The sequence below is a fragment of the Sinohyriopsis cumingii genome, chromosome 5, assembly GCF_028554795.1.
Source record: "Sinohyriopsis cumingii isolate HCF-2022 chromosome 5, ASM2855479v2, whole genome shotgun sequence".
NCBI classification, from domain to species: Eukaryota; Metazoa; Mollusca; class Bivalvia; order Unionida; family Unionidae; genus Sinohyriopsis; species Sinohyriopsis cumingii.
The window spans coordinates 6,369,913-6,384,090 of NC_142965.1; the positions used below are offsets into that span (position 1 = coordinate 6,369,913).

General features: G+C 34.9%; 1 protein-coding gene across 1 annotated transcript in view; it reads right to left on the reverse strand.

Moving 5' to 3' along the window:
• LOC149798570 (diacylglycerol kinase delta-like) overlaps positions 1 to 14,178 on the reverse strand; it is a 241,883-nt gene that overhangs the window by 19,503 nt on the left and 208,202 nt on the right. Inside the window, exons 26-28 of the mRNA XM_089957383.1 lie at positions 12,084 to 12,195; positions 5,116 to 5,211; positions 3,056 to 3,187 (exon numbers count right to left, since the gene is read on the reverse strand). Coding sequence (XP_089813509.1) covers positions 3,056 to 3,187; positions 5,116 to 5,211; positions 12,084 to 12,195 — 340 coding nt within the window. The remainder of the gene's footprint in view (positions 1 to 3,055; positions 3,188 to 5,115; positions 5,212 to 12,083; positions 12,196 to 14,178) is intronic.

Genomic DNA, 14,178 nt, shown 5'->3' on the forward strand with positions numbered 1-14,178 from the left:
GAATGTGGAAAGCATAGTGAAACAACCCCTGTTTAGCCAAAATTAATGCATGGCTACTGACCATGGATGACTGGTGACTGTTCATTACATGAAATTTATACAGGAAATTTGCTGGGTGTAAATTAGAATGGCCATTGTGACCAGGTGACTGTTGAATTTGGGCAACCATTAGGACAGGTTTGTCTATGTGTGTGTGTGTGTGTGTGTGTGTGTGTGTATATATATATATATATATATATATATATATATATATAGATATATATAGATATATATATATATATATACTCACTTCTTTGTTTAATTACTGTAGTCATATATACAATGAAGTAATAAGATTAACACATAAATAGGTAAATATAAAAATATACAAATGAGGGTTTAGCAAGCCAACACTTGCTATGCATGTACAATATTGCATAGTATATGCAGATAATTAAATATTTTTAATGAACAAGGGTTGGGGTGTGGTGGGGTTGGGTGGCAATAGGTTTCCTCTATATTAAATTATGTACATGTCCATATTCCTGTATGCATATATGTTCCTGATGCATGTATACTCTAAAAGTGTGAAAATGTTTGCGTTTTCACTATTTTGTAATAATTTTTGTTGATCTGGTGGTGTTGCTACAAATTACTGCATAAACTTAATAGATCCACATGCTCTACACAGCTCATACAAGGGAGGTAACCCAAAGTGAAGTGTATGATAAAATCCCTTCCCAGATCCAGTCCCATGCTAACAGACTGACTCAATGCAGCATAATGACATCAGGTCTCATGTTGACAAATTGAGACTCACTGGAGCATAATGATAACAGGTTTCATGCTGACAGACATACTGCAGCATAATGACAACAGGTCTCATGTTGACAGATTGAAACTCACTGTAGCATAATGACAACCGGTCTCATGCTGACAGACTGAGACTCACTGCAGCATAATGACAACAGGTCACATGCTAACAGACTGAGACTCACTGCAGCATAATGACAACAGGTCTCATGCTAACAGACTGAGACTCACTGCAGCATAATGACAACAGGTCACATCCTGACAGACTGACTCACTGCAGCATAATGACAACAGGTCTCATGCTGACAGACTGAGACTCACTGCCATATAATGACATCAGGTCTCATGCTGACAAACTCACTGCAGCATAATGATAACAGGTCTCATGTTGACAGATTGAAACTCACTGTAGCATAAAGACAACCGGTCTCATGCTGACAGACTGAGACTCACTGCAACATAATGACAACAGGTCTCATGCTGACAGATTGAAACTCACTGTAGCATAAAGACAACCGGTCTCATGCTGACAGACTGAGACTCACTGCAACATAATGACAACAGGTCTCATGCTGACAAACTCACTGCAGCATAATGATAACAGGTCTCATGCTGACAGACTGATAGTTGCTGCAATTAATGACTGGACCTCATGCAAAGACTCACTGCAGTACAACAGTGTACTTTATGCCAAGATGCTAAGATGCAATGTAGTGTAATGACAACATACCTTTTGACGAGAGATGACTTCTCTGTGAGGAGTTTATGTACAGAGTTTAACAGCACATCAGCACAATACTAGCTATATACATGGTGCCAAGAGGAGCTTAAAGGTGTTTATGCTTGGGACTTCATAATGTAACAGCAAATGCTGGAAGTCCCAATCATGGGTCATATTTCTATTGGTGACTTACTGCAGTGCTATAGAGACTATTGTCAATGTTTGTATTCCTGTGTAGATGTATTCCTATCCCATATTTGCCGTCATTTTATCAGTGTTTATGGTTGTGTACTTCTAATAAAGAGACAGTATAGAGAATCTTTTAAGTGTTCTAATGTGTGTATCATCCTCTGACTTACTCTGATGTCAGGTTGAAATGAGTGGAAAAGAGTGTTTTATGTTTGCATTTATATATATATATATATATATATATGCAAGTGTGAGTCTTACAGCCCTAGGATGGCTGCCGTGGCAACCATGTGAGGTAAGATTGGCACCAATTTATTCAGAACCAACTAGATATTTTATTAGGTATTGATGTGAATTCCCAGTGTCAATATGTTTCCATTTGGAATCAGATCTCATTAGTTCCGGTTCACTATCCATGAATGGAGTCCCTGTTTATTATTAGATCATTTTTCTTGCCCCCTTTTGGTGCTGACACAAGAGTTGGATTTAGGCATTCTTGGAATGGATTTAAAGATAACTTTATTCTTCAGAATATGAGCTTATGGTTTGTCCGTCTGTCTGTCATTCAGCGACAGTGCACAGTGAGTAATAAGGCACTGGTGATGATCTGGAGGTGAAATCTATGTTCCATTGAACATTGCCTTGTTTACAGTCCACCCTCTCAAAGAAATGATGGTGAACCAATGACAAGAACTTTACCATGAAATCATAAGTGAACATATTTTAGATTAACATATGACTTTTACTGATTTCTACACAGTGGAAAGTTCAGTTCTTATAAACAAATGTAGGAAATTTAATTGTGATTCGAGTCCATTTTGGAGTAGCAATGACAAGATTTTAAAGATGGCAGCCACAGTGGCCATAATTGATGTCGTATCAGTACCATTTTGATTTAGCACCAACTAGAGACATCAAAGGATATCTTCCGATGAAAACCCCTTGTTGATACCTCTTTCCATCTTGGAGGATTATTAATAAGATTTTCAACATATCCTTGGTGGTGGGATATCAGGTGAAAGACACAAGCTTTCTGTTCAGAGGAAGTAGCACAGACATGATTTTCAAGATTAAGTGTAATTACTTCTACAATGACTTATTTCAGTGTACTGCTAGTGTACCTCTTCCTGTGAGGCTGCCCTAGAGGCATTGACTTATTTCAGTGTACTGCTAGTGTACCTCTTCCTGTGAGGCTGCCCTAGAGGCATTGACTTATTTCAGTGTACTGCTAGTGTACCTCTTCTTGTGAGGCTGCCCTAGATGCATTGACTTATTTCAGTGTACTGCTAGTGTACCTCTTCCTGTGAGGCTGCCCTAAAGGCATTGACTTATTTCAGTGTACTGCTAGTGTACCTCTTCTTGTGAGGCTGCCCTGGAGGCAGTAAGCTGAGGCTGCATTCCCAGGACATCTGTGATTCTCCTGATTTCCAGGTCCAGCTTTGACAAAGATGCACTCACCTCTTCCTCCAGTTCATGGCTCAGTCTCTGTAATGTGGAGAGGAACATTACATTCATGTATTCCAGGTAAAATTTCTCTTGCTTTTGAAAATGATCGGTCTCTTATGTAAAATGATGGAAATATTTTGTGTAGTTTAGCACTATATTTAATATGATAGATGACAACTTATGGCTATCTGCAAGCATTATTCTATATAGGCACTGACATCATGCATGAAGGCTATACCACTTACAGTTAAGCTGGCCAAACAGGATTAGAGAAGGGCAACTTGATCATGAAGTAAATTAGATTTCTTTGATTGGTTGTTGTTGTTTTGGGTTTAATGCCATTTTTTAGCGCATGATAGGCTATATATGGCAGCCAGTATAACTGGTGGAGATAGAATCCAGGGAAATAATGCTAAGAACAATTGACCCATGGAACGATAATGACAAGATTTCTAACATACCACACTGGCTGAGTTCAGAGGTAAGATGGCAGTGACCAGTAAAGATAAACACTTTAGACCACTTGGCCACTTTGAAAAGCACAGGGATAAAATATCTCTCACATAACTGGTTCAGTTCAGGCTGTACTGAAACCATGAAATCTCTCATGTCAACCAATACTCAAACACTAATCACATGTGGTACTTGAGTACAAGCTCTTTTATACTCTTCATGGAGGTAAATTGTAAATAGTTCATTTCTGTTATTGAGTACAGATTGTCATGTGTAATCATTTTCTTAAACGTGCAGGAAAGACTAAACTGTAACGCTGAAATTTGCTAACAGTGAATGATCCCAATAATAAAGCGAGAAGTTTACTAATATTCTTTAAATGATATCCTGGTTATGGACTCGTACACAATATGCAACAAGAAAATCCACATTTTAGTCTTCATATTAAATAACTGAAAAAATAAAAAATCTCATATAAACTTATACAGAATACTCAGGAATGTCAAAGTAAAGTTATGTCTTGATGATTAAGTTAACAAAAGCTTTAGAAAACTTATAAACCACTGTCTTCTTTGCATGAGAAGTAATAATCATTTAACAACTACTGTAAAAATAAAGGTAATAATTGCCCACATAATAATTTTTCTGCATGTAACAGGTACACCTGAAAACATTACAAATGACAATGTCCTGAGAGACTAGCGTATAATGATCTAGGCATCCAACTGTATTTCAAACTCGTACATTATTTTGTAATTTCATGAAAGAAAATGAGGAATTTTCATAATATGATAAAAGCACTATATCTAATACTTAAACTGATGGGATGAATTGACCGATTGATTTGCTGCCATTATAAATGACTGATTGATTTGTTGGCTGTTTGGTTGGCTAAGACATTGATTAGTTAACATTGTGTGTGTGTGTGTGTGTCTGTGTGGGTACAAGTGATTTGGATTTTTAGCATAGATTTAACAGCTTTTCAGTCAAATTGCTATGATGTCTGCAGTGTAGCAGTTTATAGTAATCTCTAGCACTGAGGCATCATGCCGCAGACCTACCCAGTCACATTATCCTGACACCAGGCCGACTAGTTCTAACTCAAACCTCTTAATGCTGAGCGCCAAATTCGGCAGCTGCTAGTACAATTTTTTTTAAAAAGTCTTTGGTATGACTCAGCTGGGGTCTGAACCCACGACTTCCCACATCAAAGGTGGATGTTCTAACCACTTAGGCCTTTAGAGCAGCTAATTAGTTAACACAGATATGTAATGGTGTACATATGCACTATTAAGTCTACTACTTTAGAATGCTAAAGACATCCAAAAAGTGAATTCCTCGACACCAAGATAACTGCAGTTCCACATAAAAATGGGGAAAACCTAAAGCACCATTTATTTATGATTCATTAATTTAGGTAACTTAAGCTTGTTACTCATTATTAAATCAATTTTTATAATGTACTTCAAAATTATAAATATATGAACAACTATTAAATACTGCTATAATCATACCACTGAAGAGGCTTTCTCAGACAGAAAGATGTTGGTTTCTGCGTAAAGCTGTCTGACACTGTGTACAAAGTCCACAACTTGTGATCGGAGTGTGGGCTGAAATGACATACAAATTTTGTTTGCAACGATATAATAACACAGGACAAAATAAAATCACCTCAATACTACCCAAATAACATACCAAATTATATAAATGATGCAACCAATTAAAATGCTAAAGTTTGTAATGGCTTCATTTTTCAATCGCTGCCTCAAACATCATTAGGAACAATCTTGAAGATATGAGTTACGAAAAGAAATGCATAACTGATAATTCACATGATTCTTTCATCAAATATGATAAATTTTAGGTACAACTATGACCCATATTTTTCTAAATCAAGCCTAACACTACTGAAAATCATATGAAACTATACACTGTACCTAGTTCATAAATTTCTGACAAATACTTTCCACACAGAAAAACCAATATAGTGATCCTTACACATTTTCCATGTATTTAGTATAAAAAAATACACTTTCCACTCCTTTATCTTTGGTTAAATTTTTAAATTACTTGCTGATAACACTCATTACGTTCATTAACTCCTGTTTAAAATATAGAATGCTTTTTGGAATTTTATTCTCGAGTGATGAGCTTATCAGCATCCACGTCAGGTAGGCTTTTGACATCCCCCAACCCCAATCATTAGAAAGTCAGTCATTTTTGGGATCATATGTCTGGATTTGAGAAAATATTCTTTCATTTGTGGATCTGAGGACATCAGTGGTGGTTCTGCCATTGCAGCTGAACTTCAGCAGAGCTGCCACAGTATAACCACCTCAAATAAAAGATTCATATCCCCTTTTTAACAAGCTTTGAAAAATACTGCTGACAAATCCTGAAAATATTAATCTCCATGGCACAAGATTACAGGAAGGTAATTAAGCAGACAAAGATGTACAATTTTCTGAGTATATCATATATTGTTATTGCCACAAAGTTCAACATCTGATCAATCCAAAAGCATTGAAAGGTGTGCTACAATGGGATTTTTCTTGTATCTCTGAATCTGAAAAATTGGTCTATCTAAATATGTAATTCTCAACATGCAAAATTAAATAACATACAACAGCAGCCAGGAAAACAACTCCCATGAAAATTAAATTAACAAGCAGAAACATAAAATAATGCTAAGATAGACTGAGATATAATGAAAATTAAATTAACAAGCAGAAACATAAAATAATGCTAAGATAGACTGAGATAAAATGAAAATTAAATTAACAAGCAGAAACATAAAATAATGCTAAGATGGATTGAGATATAATGAAGAGAATATGGACAAGCTAGTAAGTGACTTTCATGCTGCAGGTAAAGTGCACACAAATGCTACCATTTAAACAATGAATGCTAAACTGCTTCTTGTAATATATATATATATATATATATATATATATATATATATATACATACACACATATATATATATATATTATATATACACACATATACATATATATACACACATACATATATACATATACACGTACACACGCATATACATATATATACACACATACATATATACATATACACGTACACACGCATATATATATATATATATATATATATATATATATATATATATATATATATATATATATATATCTCTGAAAGAGTAAAAGACCAAATAGATGCTGTTACTATAGCAGACCTGTTTACCCTTTTCCAGCTCCACCAATGATGACATACATAATTATTTATGTTTATTTTACCAGGAAAAGAAAAACCTTTTCCTAAAACCAGTATCACTCTACCTTTTCTAGCTATATTCTTAAATGGTTCACCTTTCATGCTGCGATTTTCAGTTCAGAAATATTTTCTTTAAGTTATGCCGTAATGAATCGGCTGTTTTCAACAGCAAGTTTAAATTAGCCAAAAGCTCACTCATCATCCTTTCAGCAAGGATAATGTGCATTTCCTCACTGTCCAACATTGTGTTTTTGAGAATGAGGACAGATTTATCTGTGGCTTTTATTTTTGACCATTCCTTCTGGGATTTTCAATGAACATATCTTCTTACATCACTTCACTATCATGTGGGATATAAAAAAAATTTGATTCCACAGAGAATAAATTTAACTCCATTTTTAGATTGTTGTATAAAGAGCCAAATAAATCTTTGGACATTTATGGTTGGCACTTAACTTTTCTACTTCTTTAGATTTTCTTTTCACACAAATCTGTTCTGCCATTTTGAAAAATAACTGATGATTGCTTCCCTTTGATGCCTGCAGATATTTTACCAGCTGGCACAAGAACCATTGAATAAGCACTTCTTTGACACTGACAAAATAATTTCTTTTTATGAAAAGAAATTTTAGAAGTGAAAAGAAATGCTAAGACATGTAATTATTTGCTGATTCAGCCATTTTCAGTAGTCTTGCCTAAACAATCCATAGTTAGTAGTTTTCAGGCTTCATCCAGACAAAATACAGAAAATCCATTGGGGTAAACAGGCCTGCTGAAGGATGTCTTTTCGAATACAATATATTTAGTTTCAAATTCTATAATCTTAGTGCATCGGTTGTAAGTTTAAGTATAGTTTTTCTTTCTAATCTGTTTATACATTATCCAGCATTACAAGGAACACATGCATTGAAATTCGACAGAGTAAGCTGCAATATTCTTGACAATAAATGAGATGGATCAAATTAATACAATGACATCATCTACACCATGTGTGTGTGTGTGATTTGGATTTTTAACGTAGCTTTAACAATGTTTCAGTCATATCGCTAGGATGTCTGCAGTGTGACAGTTTATAGTGATGTCTAGCACAGGGGCATCATGCCGCAGACATGTAGCATGATGTCTCACCCAGTCACATTATCCTGACACCACGCTGTCCAGTCCTAACACTAACCTCTTAATGCTGAGTGCCAGGCGAGGCAGCTGTTAGTACCATTTTACAAGTCTTTGGTATGACTCGGCCGGGGAACGAACCCTTGTCTGCATGTCTTTTATATATATATATAAAAAAAACTTTAAATTTATTGAGACTAACAATGGAACATCGTACTCAAGGCCACTGTATGTACATATATCAATATACCAGCACAAGGATTATATGGAAATATTATGTCTAATCTGATCCAGATTGACATAATCCAAAAGCACTGAAAAGTCACTGAAGGAATGTAGATCACTATGACCTGTTTTTATTTTCTATGGACAGAAGTACCCCTCATTCATTTTCATTATCCTACATGTGAAAGTGTCTGAGAAACTGAGCTAAATGCAACATTATCACTTGCACCTAAAACACAGGTCACTGTGACCTACCTATGCTTGAAGTGAGCAGCACCTTTTTCAGATGAATGCATTCAACAGCGCTCATGATTCTACATGCAACAGTGTAAGAGAAATGGAGCTAAATGCATTTATGTAATGCTTATGTATGCAAGGCAAGTGCAGTTCACCAAGAAATCTGGGGCAGCTGCAAGCTTTCGGTTCAAATTTCATGAATGCTGCTTATGGCATGTATTATGAAAGCAAATGATTCTACTTTTTGTGACTCCACCCATTTCCATGTATCAGGGTTTAACAGCCAATCAGCACAAAAACTGCTATATACAATGCCTATTAATGGTAAAATTCTAAAAATATCAATGCAAAGAACTGCAGAAAATAACTTTAGGATGATAAAGCCTTCCAAATAGCTTAATATGAGGTACTACAAAACTAACAAAAATCAATCATTCCAAATAAAAATAGTTTGGCTTTTATGGGATTTAATGCTATTATTCAGCACACGATAGACTATACATGGTGGTCAGTATATTTGGTGGAGGCAAACCTGGGAAGAACCAATTCAAAGGAAGCTATTGACAAGCTTTCTCACATATCCACACTGGTCAAGGTGAGGCAAGAACACATGTGGACAGAGGTGAGATGTGAGTAATTTGTGAAGGCGAGTGTCTAAGACCAGGCCATCCCCACCTCCAAATAAAGATAAACATTAGGCACTACACTATACAGAATCAAAGGTAGAGATGCTAAATTTCTGTTAAAAAAATATAAAAAAATAAAGATAAAGAATATAAAATACTTAAAATATAGGGTCAAATTCTATTACATAAACTGCATTCCACATAAAATCCAAGATGGTGGTACATCATTATATAATTCCTTACTCGTTAATAAAATAAATTCAGCGTTACTCCAATGAAGAGTTTTTGATGTTATGAAGCTTGTTGGTGTTTTTACCAAATATGTGGAACATTCCAGTTTATATAATATTTTAAGTCCATCTATGGAATCTTCCATTTCAAAACGACTGCCTGAAGAGCAGCTTTGGCTGCTGTATCTGCTCTTCAACTACTCTGCATACCAATCTGGCAAGGCAGACAACCCTAAGAAACCTTTTTTATCTCAATTATTTGAACAAATCCTGTTTCTGTAAGATCTGGGATATTAACAGATTGTCAAGTTTAGGGTTTTGTAAGGTTTTCAGTTAAAGTTGTGTGAATGTTTATTAATAACTTTTGTAACCAAATATGATGGTGGAACAGCTTCATTTGTAAGGCTAGGATACTGTGTGACAAATTTGATCTAAGTCTGTTATGTGGTTTTAAAGATGTCATCAAAAATGTTTCTATTTTTAGAATCTGCAGCCATATTTGATGGCAGATTGGCATTATTTGTGAAATTATAAAATCCTTTCATTTTGTTTTATGTCACTTTTGTCACATTCTGTTGCATGGTTTTTGAGAAGAACTCATTTAAAGGAGTTTCCATTTTTAGTTATGGTGACAATATTTTACAACAAATCAACATCATATGTGCTAATCTGAAAGCTCCTAATACCAGAATGCTTTCTGTCAAATTCTGCTAAGCTGTCTGTTAAGTCAATAAAAAGTCTCAAATTTAAATAAAGGTGGCCATATGTGATGGCAGATAAGAATAATTCAGAAAAATATGAAAAGCCTTCCTACCAGGATGCTTCCTGTCAATGTTGGATAAATTGTATTTAGTAAATGTTTAACTGAGGCAACCATACTTTATGGCAACCATGCTACAAAATCTGAACGGTTTCCATGGCAATGCTTTCTGTCAAATTTGATAGAATGCCCTACAGTGATTTCTGAGAAGTCATTAAAGAATGTTCTACAGTGATTTCTGAGAAGTCATTAAAGAATGCTCTACAGTGATTTCTGAGAAGTCATTAAAGAATGCTCTACAGTGATTTCTGAGAAGTCATTAAAGAATGCTCTACAGTGATTTCTGAGAAGTCATTAAAGAATGCTCTACAGTGATTTCTGAGAAGTCATTCAAAGTTTTTTCAAAGCAGTTTTTGAGAAGTCATTTAAAGGTTTTTCTATTTTTAGTGACAGCAACCATATTTGATAGTGCGTCTGCATATGTGTACAAAGTTTAAAGGCCTTTATGCCAGTATGTTCTGTGTTAATTAGGATGAAATAGATCTGGTGTTTCTTCAGAAGGTGAAAAAGCAATTGTTGATGGACAGTGAAAAGGTCTTGCTCTTCTGGGTAATGCCATCCTTACCAGATGGCAGCTAGATGTCATTTATATGAAATGAACAGTCTTCATGCCAGGATGCTATCAAACTGAATCAAATTCTATTCAATGGTTTCTTGGAGAAGATACTATTTAAAAGTTAGTCTATCTTTTGTAACAGCAGACATCATTGATCGCGGGTCTGTATCATTTGAAACTACCCAGAAGGCCTTTATACCTGGATGCAATGTTCCAAGTTTGTTGAAACTAGTCTAGTGGTTTTAAGAAAAGGTTCAAAATAGCAACTGCTGATGGCTTCTATAACTATGATGTGTTACAGATGAAAGGCCATATCATAAGCTCATTTACGTCATTAAAATTATAAAATTCTCTCCCAAATCATGTCAAGACCACGTATTAACTAGTTCAGTGTAACAGGGGCTCAAGCTAACATTCCCACACTGATGAACTCAAGATCAAGATTCCAAACACAAGCAATCTGCAGTGAAGTGACACTCTTGCATACAAGACACAATCTATACATATATGTATATATAAAGTTTATCCACCTGGTAGGACTCATATAGATCTGCATCATGCTGCCAAAGAAGAAAAAGAAATTACAGGTAGTTAATTTTTTTAAATTTTCGTAAATGAACAAAGCCTTTTAGAAGAAATTACAGGTAGTTAATTTTTTTAAATTTTCATAAATGAATGAAGCCTTTTAGTTTAATGAACAAAATGAATAGGATATTATCTTGCTTTTTTCATGGCTTTTCATATAAATTGTCCAGTGCTCATGACATTTTGCACAAAACACTATTTCTGAGTGAAAAGCTGAAAAAGCTAGTGTCACAGTCTCTATAAATATGCTACTTCAAGAAATAAAAGCCATGTTTGTAGTATCTTAGTGTGGCAGATTCTATATGTAAGATACTTACAGAGTATGTCACAAGCCAAAGTAAAGAAAAGTCTGCTGTATCTACGAATCAATAACATGTGAAAAAAATTAAAGGAAACAATAAAACTTATAAATAAATTCCTACAATTATAAACAGACCTTACACTTGTGGCTGGACTGTTGAGTTAACAACATGAAACACCATTATCTGCAGATCAGTAACACTCAAACTGTCAGAAAATGAAACTAGCTGCGACAAAATTTCAAGGCAAAAAAATTGCACAACTACAGAAGAAAAAGTTATGAATTACAAATAACACTTACAAGGAGATAAAAATTGACAGAATGTATAAAAACAGCTAATCAGAAAGTCATTTTAAAGCTAAATTTTGTGTTTTACCAAGTGTTCAATGGCGGGAAGGCAAATGAGATTTTTTTTGTTGGGGGGGTGGTGTGTTTTTCAAGTTTGCAGTTATTTTTACCCCAAGAGAAACTTTTCCTTTTATATGTATCAAGGAGACAAATCTGTCAATGGATGACATATTTTCTGTATTGACCACTCACCTCTGAGAGTCTGCCTGAGGGATACAATCTGTCCAGATACTCTGAAGACCGTGTTGCCAGGGGAAATAACTCCTGCTCCACAACACTGTAGCTAAGGGAGGCCACTTTCACACTGAAAAGAACAATCAACCTCAAGTTTTATATCTGTTCATCAATTTCTGGATCATAATTTTCATATCATACTGGCAAACACTTATAATAAAGAAGGTAAGCCAGTGAGCCTCAAAGGGACAGATACTATATTGGTTAAAATGAATTTCCTGAAATCCAAGATAATGTCAGTTCTTCTTTTCTTAAATGTTTAATGTTGAAGCCATTTTGTAACCAAACTAGATGGAAGATATGACCATCCACTCTAGAGAAATAACAATAAGATCATCAAAATGACCATCATGGTGGGCATACAAAATGTCATATTGATACCCTTTCTATTTAGGACCAAATGTATATCATAAGAAATCTTTTGGTGATAACCACGTGTCAACATTCTGGAGAAGTAGCAGTAACAAGACTTTCATGATGGTCGCCAAATATGATGTCAGACAATTTTTCATTTAAGGACCAACCAGACACCAAGAAAAATGTTCTGTTGAAAACTCCAAGTTGATACTGATGTTCCATTTAGATGAAGTAAGCAATAAAAAGATTTTCAAGTTGGTTGCCATGGTAGCCATATGCAGAATTGCTTCTAGGATTTGATAAATGAATCTGAAAAAACGGGGGGGGGGGGCCAACGTAGCCATAAGGGAGGGAGGGAGGCCCTTCCTGTATGGTGTAAAAAAAACTCAATGTATTTAAAAAGAGCAATAGCAAGTATAATAAGTGCATTAAATGCATTTCGTGTCTTCTGTATAACATAGGATAACATTAGTATATTTGCCAGACAAAATTCCCTCTTATCACAAGCCAGTTTCAGGGTTTTAATGATTAACTGGCCTGTACTGCTGTTGCAAAATGAAAGACAAATTCGCCGACATTCAACATAGGAGATGCCGAAACATCAAGCTTTCCACTATATGAGAATTTTTAGCCTTTATTATTACCACTCTTCCTGAATATGTAAATTATGCTGGTTATGTGCCTTGTACAATTAAACGTGCGTACTTTAAAAAAAAAATATTACCTCAATTTGTAGGATTGCGTATATCATTGAAAATGAGTAACTCGTGAGCGCGTGATTCAATGTAAATTAAACAGCTATTAAGGACTAGCTGAAATGTTATCTGGAAGAATGCAATTTGGTCGAAACAATGAATAAAGCAAAACCTGCTTCTAATTATATTTGGGAATAAATAAGGATTTAAGTGTAAGTACTGTACATTATAGTTCAGCTTGGCCACCCATGTAAACTCAACCGGCCTGCGAATTATGAAGTCTCTATTTACCTTTATTTATTTTCCATTTGGAGAAATCTGAAAATATGCACGTGCAAAATAATAACAAATTCAATCATAGTACTTTATAACAGTTTAATAAATGTCAGGTCAACAAAAGTTATTATTTTACAAGCCTATGTCTTAGGACACGGAAAAAGTTACTGTTTCGTGTCCCAAGATTTACAGCACTTACAGTAGTCGACAAAAAGATCTAAAAACTGTCAAGCTTAGACACTGGCCCGCAGATAAGCCAAACCACCTTTCTTTCAGGCCTTTAATTTTTCCTAAATTATTCGGCTTATATGCGAGTATATACAGTAAAACTGAAATCAAAGTCTGATGTTTTCTAATAACACTCTACCTACACACTAACCATTAAAGAATCAAACCACAGACTGCAAATAGTGTAACTCCTCTGGTCAATCTTAAAAATCAGTGTCATGTACTTCCTGCATGTCACATGCTCAATTTTGATTGGTTACAAATCCATACTAAGAAAAATCAGAAGAACACATATTTTCCTTTCATGGATGACAAAAAATAATTTTTAAGGAAAAGTCCAAAGCTCAGAATGAATTAAGGAAAGTAAATATACAGTTTCTATAACAGTTAACTCTTTACTAGAATAATATATACATCTGCATCCAGACTGACTGTAATTATGACTGCATTACTGTGCAAATATGATCACTATTTCCTAAATAGCTTCCTGTCCTTCC